General features: G+C 38.8%; 1 protein-coding gene across 3 annotated transcripts in view; it reads right to left on the minus strand.

Annotated features, from left to right (window-relative positions):
* Positions 1-946: 946 nt before the first annotated feature.
* Positions 947-14806, minus strand: part of LOC143298528 (uncharacterized) — a 63888-nt gene continuing 50028 nt past the window's right edge. For all 3 annotated transcript variants that reach the window (XM_076611383.1, XM_076611382.1, XM_076611384.1), the window contains 4 exons: positions 14401-14471; positions 12131-12201; positions 9012-9207; positions 947-3196 (listed from right to left, as the gene is read on the minus strand). In XM_076611383.1, coding sequence (XP_076467498.1) covers positions 3115-3196; positions 9012-9207; positions 12131-12201; positions 14401-14471 — 420 coding nt within the window. In that variant the 3' untranslated portion in view covers positions 947-3114. The remainder of the gene's footprint in view (positions 3197-9011; positions 9208-12130; positions 12202-14400; positions 14472-14806) is intronic.

Consider the following 14806-nt stretch of genomic DNA (forward strand, 5'->3'; position numbering starts at 1 on the left):
TACCCATCCAAACCTGCACGGAGTGAGGAAAACCATCGTCAAATCGGGTACCCATCCAAACCTGCATGGAGTGAAGAAAACCATTGTCAAATTGGGTACCCATTCAAACCTGGATGGAGTGAAGAAAACCATCAAGTCAGGTACCCATCCAAACCTGGATGGAGTGAGGAAAACCATCGTCAAGTCGGGTACCCATCCAAACCTGGATGGAGTGAAGAAAACCATCGTCAAGTCGGGTACCCATCCAAACCTGGATGGAGTGAGGAAAACCATCGTCAAGTCGGGTACCCATTCAAACCTGGATGGAGTGAAGAAAACCATCGTCAAGTCGGGTACCCATTCAAACCTGGATGGAGTGAGGAAAACCAGAGTAAAATGCCTTCCCCAAGGACACAACGCCATGTCGAAATGGGGTCTTGCTTCCCACTTTCCAGATGTTGAAACATATTATTCTCATGAATATGGAAGTGGTTCAATCAGCACTGTGAAATGTTTGTGTGGCCTTTAATGCCCTGCTGTCATGGTGACCTTTGTTTCAATCTCCCTTAAAGCGTCAGGTGAGTCCTGTCAAGGTCCTTGGTGTCGACAGATTCAGAGGGCACCATTGTTGGAGGGACGTGGTGGTGATCTCTGCTCTTCGGAGGACACTCATTTTGTCTTGCTCCACGACAAAGCAATTGTCATCAGTACGGGGCTTAGTGTGTGCGTGTGTGGAATCAGAACAGGCACTACTGAACACCACTGACATGACTCAGCAGCAGTGCATTATGCATTTCTCACTTTGACCGAACAAAGCTCCACTTTGGTCAAAGTGCCATAAAGAAAAACAACCACATAACATGGGAATCAAAAACGAGTAAGATCTGTCTTTCATAAACAATTAGCTGAAGCAATCCATATGAGCGCATGCACACACACACACACACACAAAGAAAAATCCTCAACATTCAGATTCAATCTACCTGTTCAACTTAATTTCATCATCATTACCTAACATAAATAAATAGGTCAAGCCTCAAAACTGACTCCAGGAGCAGCTAACCAAAACACTCCACACAGCTGCTGTGCATATAATCTCTGTGCCTTCATACAACACTGCTGGAAGTGCTTCAACACTTTTTCAACAGCTGGCAAATCACTGAATAAAAGTAACTGCGAACAATATGTCGGTACAACACACTTTATACACCAAACATGCTGCTCAATTCATAAAGTAGCAGTAAAACCAAAGGAGAGAGACAGGCAGGAAGGGATGGTGGGGAGGGGGTGTATGGGGGAGGGGGGCATAAGGAGGGAGAAAGAGGTGGGAGAGAAGCGAGGACAACTCAGACCCACACCATTCCAGTGGCCACACTGAAGACAGTAACGTAAGAGGGGTGTTGAGAGGATGGAGAAAAGAAAGGATCAGTGACAGTGGCCTCAACGCTTGGCTGATATCACAGACTGACATACACTCACAGTTGGGCCAACAGCAAAGTGAGGCCTGTTTTATCAATGGTTTCTACAATGCAATGGGAAGTCATTCACAGCTTAGTCTTTTGAGAAGGACTATGACCCTCAGACTCGGAGGCAAGTTTGCACTGGCTCTTAGTGCTGCAGCCTTGGGGTCTAGTTGGCCTTTGGGAACCATCCCAACGCCAACTGTCCTAAAACCCTCTTGGCCGAGAGAGTGGGGATGTAACTTGGGCAAGGCACTCTCAATTATAATCCAATTCTATCCCGGACATGAGAGCAGCGAGGACAGCAGCTGCCTGTACTGATGGTCACTGTCGGACACATCTGACTGTCATACATACAAGTGACAGTGTGCATGCACAAGTGACACTGTAAACCACAGGCACATGATACACTACAACACGAGAAAAAGCCCATGACATGTGGGAACAAGTGAAAATGGGAGTTGCAGACCACAAACGCAAAAAAGAAAGAAAGAAAGAAGAAATACACTCAAATAAACACACACACGCACACACACATATATATATATATATAGAGAGAGAGAGAGAGAGAGAGATAGAGATCCCTCTCTATCTTTTTTCTCACTCATTCCTTCCATCTTTCTCTCACAGTGTCATAAAAAAACACATGATGAGCATAGAGCTGAGTTCAACAACTTGTTGGCTTTTGCCTGTAAAGTCAAGTCTTTCAAGGCAGTAATCAGACGTGAGCTGCTGTCTTTCTGTTCCAGTGTCTGGAACATTGCTGCTGCATCGCTGTAGTTCAGTACGTGGAGCTCTGAAGCAGGGCTTCTGCAAAGGTTTCACATTCTTAGAGTCCCAGGGACTGTTTTATCTGAATTCTGGGGTGAAAGGGACTGTTTTATCTGAATTCTGTGGTGAAAGGGACTGTTTTATCTGAATTCTGGGGGTGAAAGGACTGTTTCATCTGAATTCTGGGGGTGAAAGGACTGTTTTATCTGAATTCTGGGGGTCCATAGGACTGTTTTATCTGAATTCTGTGGTGAAAGGGACTGTTTTATCTGAATTCTGGGGGTGAAAGGACTGTTTTATCTGAATTCTGGGGGTGAAAGGACTGTTTTATCTGAATTCTGGGGGTGAAAGGGACGGTTTTATCTGAATTCTGGGGGTGAAAGGACTGTTTTATCTGAATTCTGGGGGTGAAAGGGACTGTTTTATCTGAATTCTGGGGGTGAAAGGGACTGTTTTATCTGAATTCTGGGGGTGAAAGGGACTGTTTTATCTGAATTCTGGGGGTGAAAGGACTGTTTTATCTGAATTCTGGGGGTGAAAGGACTGTTTTATCTGAATTCTGGGGGTGAAAGGGACTGTTTTATCTGAATTCTGGGGGTGAAAAGGACTGTTTCTTCTGAATTCTGGGGGTGAAAGAGACTTTTATCTGAATTCTGGGGGTGAAAGGGACGGTTTTATCTGAATTCTGGAGTGTCATAGGAAATGTTTTATCGCAATTCTTGACAATCCCAGGAACTCTTTATCTTAGTTCTTGGCAGTAACTTCGTAGGGTCACTCTAATCCAGCAAACTGTGATCAAATCTGCATTGCAGTACACACAACAGAGGTGGCCCTGCACTGCCGCAGAATCACTTTGGTGGTGTTCACTTTTTCACAGTCAGTGTCACACATCTCCGTAGTCAAGCTACACTGGAATCCTCCGCACGGAACATTCCGTCCCACCATCCACGATTTTCTCTGTCATGCGACGGAACATGATACGCCGGCTGAAAAAGAAAAAGATGAAAGATATGTGAAACTCGGTTTTATGTAAATCAAGGACTAAACGTCCCATAGCTCATTACAGCCATCAGCTAGGACAGTATTTAGTTATCAGTAAATCACAAACAATAAATACACTTCAAGTATTCAGTTATCAATAAATCAATAATCAGTACTCAGTTAACAGTAAATCACTAATAATAACCAGTGTTCAGTTCTCAGCAAAATCACTAATAATAACCAGTGTTCAGTCGTCAGTAAATCACTAATAATAACCAGTGTTGAGTCATCAGTAAATCACTAATAATAACCAGTGTTCAGTCATCAGTAAATCACTAATAATAACCAGTGTTCAGTCATCAGTAAATTACTAATAATAACCAGTGTTCAGTCATCAGCAAATCACTAATAATAACCAGTGTCCAGTGTTCAGTCATCAGTAAATTACTAATAATAACCAGTGTTCAGTCATCAGTAAATTACTAATAATAACCAGTGTTCAGTCATCAGTAAATTACTAATAATAACCAGTGTCCAGTGTTCAGTCATCAGTAAATTACTAATGATAACCAGTGTTCAGTCATCAGCAAATCACTAATAATAACCAGTGTCCAGTGTTCAGTCATCAGTAAATTACTAATAATAACCAGTGTTCAGTCATCAGTAAATTACTAATAATAACCAGTGTCCAGTGTTCAGTCATCAGTAAATTACTAATAATAACCAGTGTTCAGTCATCAGTAAATTACTAATAATAACCAGTGTTCAGTCATCAGTAAATTACTAATAATAACCAGTGTTCAGTCATCAGTAAATTACTAATAATAACCAGTGTTCAGTCATCAGTAAATTACTAATAATGACCTGTGTTCAGTGATCAGTAAATTACTAATAATAATAACCAGTGTTCAGTCATCAGTAAATTACTAATAATAACCAGTGTCCAGTGTTCAGTCATCAGTAAATTACTAATAATAACCAGTGTTCAGTCATCAGTAAATTACTAATAATAACCAGTGTTCAGTAATCAGTAAATTACTAATAATAACCAGTGTCCAGTGTTCAGTCATCAGTAAATTACTAATAATAACCAGTGTTCAGTCATCAGTAAATTACTAATAATAACCAGTGTTCAGTCATCAGTAAATTACCAATAATAACCAGTGTTCAGTCGTCAGTAAATTACTAATAATAATAACCAGTGTTCAGTCATCAGTAAATTACTAATAATAACCAGTGTTCAGTCATCAGTAAATTACTAATAATAACCAGTGTTCAGTAATCAGTAAATTACTAATAATAACCAGTGTTCAGTCATCAGCTAATCACAAATAATAACCAGTGTTCAGTCATAAGTAAATTACTAATAATAACCAGTGTTCAGTGTTCAGTCATAAGTAAATTACTAATAATAACCAGTGTTCAGTCATCAGTAAATTACTAATAATAACCAGTGTTCAGTGTTCAGTCATCAGTAAATTACTAATGATAACCAGTGTTCAGTCATCAGTAAATTACCAATAATAACCAGTGTTCAGTCGTCAGTAAATTACTAATAATAATAACCAGTGTTCAGTCATCAGTAAATTACTAATAATAACCAGTGTTCAGTCATCAGTAAATTACTAATAATGACCTGTGTTCAGTGATCAGTAAATTACTAATAATAATAACCAGTGTTCAGTCATCAGTAAATTACTAATAATAACCAGTGTCCAGTGTTCAGTCATCAGTAAATTACTAATAATAACCAGTGTTCAGTCATCAGTAAATTACTAATAATAACCAGTGTTCAGTAATCAGTAAATTACTAATAATAACCAGTGTCCAGTCATCAGTAAATTACTAATAATAACCAGTGTTCAGTCATCAGTAAATTACTAATAATAACCAGTGTTCAGTCATCAGTAAATTACTAATAATAACCAGTGTTCAGTCATCAGTAAATTACTAATAATGACCTGTGTTCAGTCATCAGTAAATTACTAATAATAATAACCAGTGTTCAGTCATCAGTAAATTACTAATGAAAACCAGTGTTCAGTCATCAGTAAATTACTAATAATAACCAGTGTTCAGTCATCAGTAAATTACTAATAATAACCAGTGTTCAGTGTTCAGTCATCAGTAAATTACTAATAATAACCAGTGTCCAGTGTTCAGTCATCAGTAAATTACTAATAATAACCAGTGTTCAGTCATCAGTAAATTACTAATAATAACCAGTGTTCAGTCATCAGTAAATTACTAATAATAACCAGTGTTCAGTCATCAGTAAATTACTAATAATGACCTGTGTTCAGTCATCAGTAAATTACTAATAATAATAACCAGTGTTCAGTCATCAGTAAATCACTAATAATAACCAGTGTTCAGTCATCAGTAAATTACCAATAATAACCAGTGTTCAGTCGTCAGTAAATTACTAATAATAATAACCAGTGTTCAGTCATCAGTAAATTACTAATAATAACAAGTGTTCAGTCATCAGCAAATTACTAATAATGACCAGTGTTCAGTCATCAGTAAATTACTAATAATAACCAGTGTTCAGTCATCAGTAAATTACTAATAATAACCAGTGTTCAGTAATCAGTAAATTACTAATAATAACCAGTGTTCAGTCATCAGCTAATCACAAATAATAACCAGTGTTCAGTCATAAGTAAATTACTAATAATAACCAGTGTTCAGTGTTCAGTCATAAGTAAATTACTAATAATAACCAGTGTTCAGTCATCAGTAAATCACTAATAATAACCAGTGTTCAGTCATCAGTAAATCACTAATAATAACCAGTGTTCAGTCATCAGTAAATTACTAATAATAACCAGTGTTCAGTCGTCAGCAAATCACTAATAATAACCAGTGTTCAGTCGTCAGTAAATTACTAATAATAACCAGTGTTCAGTCATCAGCAAATTACTAATAATAACCAGTGTTCAGTCATCAGTAAATTACTAATAATAACCAGTGTCCAGTGTTCAGTCATCAGTAAATTACTAATGATAACCAGTGTTCAGTGATCAGTAAATTACTAATAATAACCAGTGTTTAGTCATCAGTAAATTACTAATAATAACCAGTGTTCAGTGTTCAGTCATCAGTAAATTACTAATGATAACCAGTGTTCAGTCATCAGTAAACCAGTGTTCAGTCATCAGTAAATCACTAATAATAACCAGTGTTCAGTCATCAGTAAATCACTAATAATAACCAGTGTTCAGTCATCAGTAAATCACTAATAATAACCAGTGTTCAGTCATCAGTAAATTACTAATAATAACCAGTGTCCAGTCATCAGTAAATCACTAATAATAACCAGTGTTCAGTCGTCAGTAAATCACTAATAATATCCAGTGTTCAGTGATCAGTAAATCACTAATAATAACCAGTGTTCAGTCATCAGTAAATCACTAATAATAACCAGTGTTCAGTCATTAGTAAATCACTAATAATAACCAGTGTTCAGTCATCAGTAAATCACTAAATAACAAACAAACAAGTATTCATTAACAGCTTAACACTAATAATAATGTGTTCAGTTATCAGCAAATCACATATAACAACAGTAAATTACTGATTTCAGAAAGTTTAAAAACCATGCACTGACATAAAAAAACAGAACTGATCTATCTGTCATAATCTTTTTTTTCTATAATTCTTTCAAGGTTGGTGTGCCTGAAAAGAAAAAAACGGAGAAATCGACTCATGAAAAAAAAAAAGTTGCATGCTTGTAACTTTCGAACAAGAATTATCATGCAAATGTGTTTGGTGTCAAAAGATTCAGAATCAAGTAAACTATCAATTTTTATATCAAAAAGGCGCGGGAAAATTCATATTTTACTTCTGTACTCAAAGTCAGTCAAGAATGGCGTGTGGATGAGTGACGTCATGCCAGGAGAGAGCAGTTAATGGTGACGGTGAATGTTCAAACGAGAAACAAAGCTGCATTTCTGTTTGAATGAAGAATATTCCCTGCATAAACCTTTTGAACTTTGGCTTTAGATCCCAGGTCAGAATATCAACAGTCATTATGTGTACTGCCACATCATCAGCTGACATAATTTCAGAAAAGCCTGGAGTCAAATGCACTGAACATTGCAACTTAAGATATTATTGCTGTAGCGTTATCTAACTGCAATTCAAGTGTGTTCCGTAATAGTGATTTTCACACTGACTGCAGGCAGGATGTTCAGTTTTTATAATTCCAGTCAGCTTGATAAAGTGATGAATGTGTGCAGCAGTACCAACAGCACATGCATCTGAAAACAGAAATACTACGATTTCAGGCAGTTTTATGCTAAAATACTGACAGAAAAGATAAGACTTCTAAAATGTAAAATACGTAAAAATACCAATTTTCATTACTTTCACCCTAATGAAATGTTTTTGTGCACAGCAAATTCTCTCAAGACTGGATTACTGCAATTCTCTTTTGGCTGGCCTTCCCAAATATCTGTTAGACAGACTTCAACAAATTCAGAATAACACTGCCAAAGTCATTTGCAGAGCTTCTAAATTTGATCATGTTTCTCCTCTCCTTCAGTCTCTCCACTGGTTGCCTGTTTCTGATCAAGCAGACTATAAACTATCCACTCTGACTTTTTCTGCAGTCAATGAATCTGGCCCAAAGTATCTTTCTGAACTCCTCCATATCTATAGCCTGTCTCGCCAGCTCCGTTCTTCCTCTGATACTCAACTTCTCAGTATACCTCACATCAGAAGACCTGTGGACACAGATCATTTTCTTTTCAATCGCCAAAGACGTGGAACAAGCTCCTGATAACCTCTGTCATTCTGACTCCCGTGCCTCTTTCAAATATGGTCTCAAAACTCAACCTCTTCCCCCAGCAATACGTTTAGTTGTGGCAGGTCTACTCCTTTGCTTATGGTGTGCTTGGCTTTTCATATGTATGTGTACACATACACATGCATGTGTATAAATGTATATTTGTGTGTGTTCATATGTTTGATTGTGTGTGTGTGTGTGTGTGTGTGTGTGTGTGCTTGCGCAAGTCTGTGTTGTTGTTGTCTTCAGTTTAACGTCTTTCCACTTGAAGTGATATTAGACGTAAAAAAAAAAAGTCTGTGTGTTTGTCTCTGTGTGTGCATCTGTGCATGCGTGTGTTTGTGTGTGCCTATGTATACATGTGTGTGGAGGGCAGCTGCTATGTATGTTAAAAAGTATGTATGCAGTGTGTGTGTGTGTGTGTGCGTATGCATGTGTGTGTGTGTGTGTGTGTGTGTGTGTGTGTAGTCTGTCAGTCACAATTTGGTGTGTGAACGTAGCGTTTGATGTAATGTGTTTTGCAAACAGAAGTGTTTTGGTAAGGCACTTAGAGTAGATTTCTGGTTAGTGTGCTATGTAAGTATCCATCCTTATTAATATCATCATTATCATTCTTAGCTGAGGATAGTTCGCTGTGATTTTAGCCGGGGTTTCGCATGCTGCCTCACATATGTAAATCAGTGTTTGAGTGTGTGACTGGGTCTCAGTGCTGGGACAAGAATGTATGTTTTCATTTTGGTGCGGAGATGTCAGTTTTCACATTGGACAGCAACACTAAATCACTGAGCATGTGTCATGGAAAGGCACTACACCAATCATGTCATTATTGTCAATACTAATTTCACTGATATTATTATTATCATTACTATCAATATCATTTCATTATTATCATCATCTTCATCTTCTTTATGACTGTTATTATCATTATTATTCATTATCATTACTACTACTACTACTACTATCACCATCTATGTTATTATCATTATTATTCATTATCATTACTACTACTACTACTATCACCATCTTACTTTTTTCCTTCCCTGACGATGATGCAGGTAGTGCTGGACCGTCTCTTGTAGCTTTTTTCTATGTGTGCGCTGTCTTGCGGTGAATAGTCATTCCAGTTCATGTGCTCGTCCCTCCACTGCCATTGGCCGTTTTCAAACTCTGGAGCATCGGCCGTAGGGCAGGGCGTCTTGTTGCTGGACACGTCTGGCCTGTCATCTGCACACCGAAGCTGGGTTCATGCAAAGGCCAGGCATCTGCCCCCCCCCCTCTTCCCCCATCCCCAAAGGAGGAAGGTGGCATGATGTTTAAGATGCTTATCTGCCAATAAGGTGTCCATGAGTGGAGTGATGGCCTAGAGGTAACGCGTCCGCCTAGGAAGCGAGAGAATCTGAGGGTGCTGGTTCGAATCACGGCTCAGCCGCCGATATTTTCTCCCCCTCCATTAGACCTTGAGTGGTGGTCTGGACGCTAGTCATTCGGATGAGACGATAAACCGAGGTCCCGTGTGCAGCATGCACTTAGCGCACGTAAAAGAACCCACGGCAACAAAAGGGTTGTTCCTGGCAAAATTCTGTAGAAAAATCCACTTCGACAGGAAAAACAAAAAAAACTGCACGCAGGAAAAAATACAAAAAAAAAGGGTGGCGCTGTAGTGTAGCAACGCGCTCTCCCTGGGGAGAGCAGCCCAAATTTCACAGAGAGAAATCTGTTGTGATGAAAAGAAATACAAATGAGGGTTTGGGTTCGAATCCCTGTCTCACCCTTTCTCCCAAGTTTGACTGGAAAATCAAACTGAGCGTCCAGTCATTCAGAAGAGACGATAAACTGAGGTTCCGTGCACAGCAGGTACTGGCCACAATGAAAAAAAGAACTCATGGCAACACAAAATGTTGTCCTCTGGCAAAATTCTGTGGAAGAATTTCTCTCTGATAGGTACACAAATATAGGTGCATGAACTCAAGACCTGACTAGCATGTTCAGTTGTGCTGCTGGTCAGGCATCTGCATAGCAGATGTGGTGCAGTGTATATGGATACGTCCTGAATGCAGTGACCACTCCCTGCCAAACTGAAACTGGATGTAAGCGACGGTCAAGATTCTGCTCCGGCTTTTTATTTTTTTAAATTATTATTTATTCACCCAAAGCAGATCTATGTAGCACAGCAAACATGGATGAGCCACACCTTGTGACACGCCTCCTTGAAATGAACCTTCACACGCCTCCTTGAAATGAACCTTCACACAGACAGCAGAGGGAGGAGTTTGGGGGAAGGGAGGTGAGTGGGGGGCGGAGGGGGGGGGTGCTGGCTGTGAGGGTTGGGCCTGTTATTGAAATTCGTTAAAAAAAAAAAAAAGTTCTGAAATGAATAAAATGTTACCTACATGTCAAAGGCGGAAAGATGTGAGCATGCACATTTGCAGGTATGCACACACACAAAAATGTATGCAAAAAAACACACATGCACAAATGCACACACATATATATACACACATACATACACAATCACACACACACACATACATACACACCCACACATACAAGCATAGAGCTTCAAGAATATTCACTATAGCAAGATGTCTCAATAAATAAATAAACACACATAAACACACACACAAACATGCACAAATATGCACACAAGCATGAGTGGAGCAAACTTCTTGTCTCAAAGAAGTACTACTACTACTACTACTACTACTACTACATAGTATTCATGTAGCACTAAATCTTGTGCAGAGACAAATCAAAGCGGAAGTCTGTTCCTTTCTATCATACAGTTCCCTTCACATCACCATCAGAACTTCCTTCACATCACCATCAGAACTTCCTTCACATCACCATCAGAACTTCCTTCACATCATCACCAGAACTCCCTTCACATCACCATCAGAACTCCCTTCACATCACCATCAGAACTCCCTTCACATCACCATCAGAACTTCCTTCACATCACCATCAGAACTTCCTTCACATCACCATCAGAACTTCCTTCACATCACCACCAGAACTTCCTTCACATCACCACCAGAACTTCCTTCACATCACCATCAGAACTTCCTTCACATCACCACCAGAACTTCCTTCACATCACCATCCCTTCACATCACCATCAGAACTCCCTTCACATCACCATCAGAACTCCCTTCACATCACCATCAGAACTTCCTTCACATCACCACCAGAACTTCCTTCACATCACCATCTAACTTTTCCTCATCACTGCTGGACATGTGGAAAAAAAGAAAGAATAGTGGAAGCCCTTCCCAAGGACCACAACAGTGGCCGTAACCCTGTCACAGTGAGAAACTGTAAAACTGAAGAGCAGAAGGCAACACTGTTGCATATGGAAAACCTATAAGGAGAAACGCATAACAAAGTAACCATTGCATAAAAAGCGAATTTAAAAAAAAAAAAAGAAACAAGAGAGGCAAGGCCTTCAAGACTCACTTGTGACTGAGAGTAAAACACACAAGCTTTTTATGTACTGAGTATAATTTCAAAATGTAATGTTTAAGATGAGAAAGATCAGTTTAAAGCAAATTAAGTCCCCTAGCATTAATTAGAGTAATTTCCCTTTTTTACTATCTGCACCAAAACGTTTGCAAAATAAATAAAACTTCCATGCTTAGCAAAAGAAGTTCCTGTTTGAACAAAAAATGATAATAATGACTGCTCTTGTTGTTGGGTCAGAATATCAGATCAAAGTGCCAAGTTTAGAGAATACAAAAAATATAAATATAACAGTAAATGCAGTTTGCATATAATTAGGCTTCATTATTTTTTTTTTTTGTGCCCATCCCAGAGGTGCAATATTGTTTTAAACAAGATGACTGGAAAGAACTGAATTTTTCCTATTTTTATGCCTAATTTGGTGTCAACTGACAAAGTATTTGCAGAGAAAATGGCAATGTTAAAGTTTAGCACGGACACACAGACACAGACACACACACAGACAACTGAACACCGGGTTAAAACATAGACTCACTTTGTTTACACAAGTGAGTCAAAAAAGTCAGTCCAATGGTGAAAGAAGATAAAGTGCAAAGCAGAATCCAGCAAGATCAGTGTCATGACTGACAAAAAACTGTTCTTTTCTTTTCATGTACAGAAAGCAGATGACAACAAAGTGGGTGGTAATGACCTGCTGGGGAAGCTGTGGTGTTGGCACTCTGGTACTCCAGTGCTGCTGGCTGGGGAATGTCTGTTGGATCACTGTTTTCACACACACACACACACACACACACAGAACACACACACACACACACACACACATACACAAACAAACATACACACACACACACACACACACGCACGCACGCACATACACACACAAACATACACACACACACAGACAGACAGACACACAAATATACACAGACAGACAGACAGATACACACACACACACACACACACACAAACATACGCACACACACACACACACAAACACATACACACACAAACATACACACACACACACAAACACAAACAAACATACACACACACACACACACACACACAAACACACACACATGCACGCACATACAGACAGACACATACACACACACAAATATACACAGACAGACAGACAGACAGATACACACACACAAACACTGACACACACACACACAAACATACACACACACACACATACACACACAAACATACACTCACAAACACACACAAACATACACACATACACACACACACAGAGGCAGCACGTAATTTCGAAGGCGCAGTACAACTTGACATCCAGTTAGATCTACATGAATACATTAGTTGTATAGAAAATGTCTCTAGAAATCGATTTAAGAAATTACTTATAGATTCAAATAATCAATATTACCAATGTTGTGTAAACACAAAGAATGCAGCTAATCCCAAACATTTTCTAAATTTGACACCAGCAGCACATTCAAGACAAATTACAAGTCTAATGTATAGAATTCGTTTAAATGCCTTTCGTACAAAATTTTCTAAAAATATAAAATGTATATGCGGTAAGCAAATAACTGTAAGTCATCTACTCATTCATTGTCCGAGCATAAGACCGTTAATTCCTAAAGATGTAGTTGATGACTTTTCTTCCAATATTTCATTAGCCACTGAAAAGATTTTGAATGATTATTCATTGCTTAGAATGTTTTCGGAAATTTTAAACTCCAGTCCAGTTGGTATCCTCCTTTGATGTGTTATAATTAATGTTGTTATTTATATTTACATTGTTATAGGTTAATACTTGTTGATATGCATATACATATTCTCCTTCCCATGACACCTCATTCAATACACACCACAATCTCTTTAGACCTCTTTCTTATAATATACTTTTCCTCTGTTACATAACATGAATTTTTTTTTTTTTTTTTTTTTTTTTTACACTAATATTCACATGCATTCCCTTTCCTTTATCCACTTCTTTACTCCTTTCCGTCTAAAAACACTTATAGTGAATAGACGTTAAACTGAAGATAAAACAGAGGCACACGCATGGTGTCAATAAAATACATATGAAAATGAATATAAAATGTCACAAACATTTTGATTTGATTTAATATATATGTCATACTTGTCCTGATGACAGTAAAAGACATGGAAAGACTGTCAGTTACCAGAACATGACATCATAATTGTCCTCATGACAGTAAAAGACATGGAAAGACTGTCAGTTACCAGAACATGACATCATAATTGTCCTCATGACAGTAAAAGACATGGAAAGGCTGTCGGTTACCAGAACATGACATTATAATTGTCCTCATGACAGTAAAAGACATGGAAAGGCTGTCGGTTACCAGAACATGACATCATAATTGTCCTCATGACAGTAAAAGACATGGAAAGGCTGTCGGTTACCAGAACACGACATCATAATTGTCCTCATGACAGTAAAAGACATGGAAAGGCTGTTGGTTACCAGAACATGACATCATAATTGTCCTCATGACAGTAAAAGACATGGAAAGGCTGTTGGTTACCAGAACATGACATTATAATTGTCCTCATGACAATAAAAGACATGGAAAGGCTGTCGGTTACCAGAACATGACATTATAATTGTCCTCATGACAGTAAAAGACATGGAAAGGCTGTCGGTTACCAGAACATGACATCATAATTGTCCTCATGACAATAAAAGACATGGAAAGGCTGTCGGTTACTAGAACATGACATTATAATTGTCCTCATGACAGTAAAAGACATGGAAAGGCTGTCGGTTACCAGAACATGACATCATAATTGTCCTCATGACAGTAAAAGACATGGAAAGGCTGTCGGTTACCAGAACATGACATCATAATTGTCCTCATGACAGTAAAAGACATGGAAAGGCTGTCGGTTACCAGAACATGACATCATACTTGTCCTCATGACAGTAAAAGACATAGTAAATGTGGAAAGGCTGTAATTTACCAGAACATGACGTCAAACTTGTCCTCGGCGCCCCATCGCACAACCTGAAACTCTGCGTTGTTCCACCGCACCTGGACAGACGACATGACTTGGTCTCATGACTCAGGACGGCTTCTTCACAGACAGGCCACATTATCATGGAACCTCTTCGCCACTTCGTGTGTCAAAACATCACACATAAATGTTGACTAGCCTGTGCAACGAAACAAGAGTGCAAAGTGGAGGAAGGTGGCAGAATGGTTAAGACGTTTATCAGCCAACACAGAGTCCATGAGAGTCTGGGTTTGAGTCCCCCCCCCCCCCCACCCCTTGCCCGTTCTCCCTAGTTTGACTGGAAAATCAAACTGAGCGTCTAGTCACTTAGATGAGATGATAAACCAAGGTCCTGTGTGCAGCAAGCACTTGG

This window comes from Babylonia areolata, chromosome 24, assembly GCF_041734735.1.
Source record: "Babylonia areolata isolate BAREFJ2019XMU chromosome 24, ASM4173473v1, whole genome shotgun sequence".
Classification (NCBI taxonomy): domain Eukaryota; kingdom Metazoa; phylum Mollusca; class Gastropoda; order Neogastropoda; family Buccinidae; genus Babylonia; species Babylonia areolata.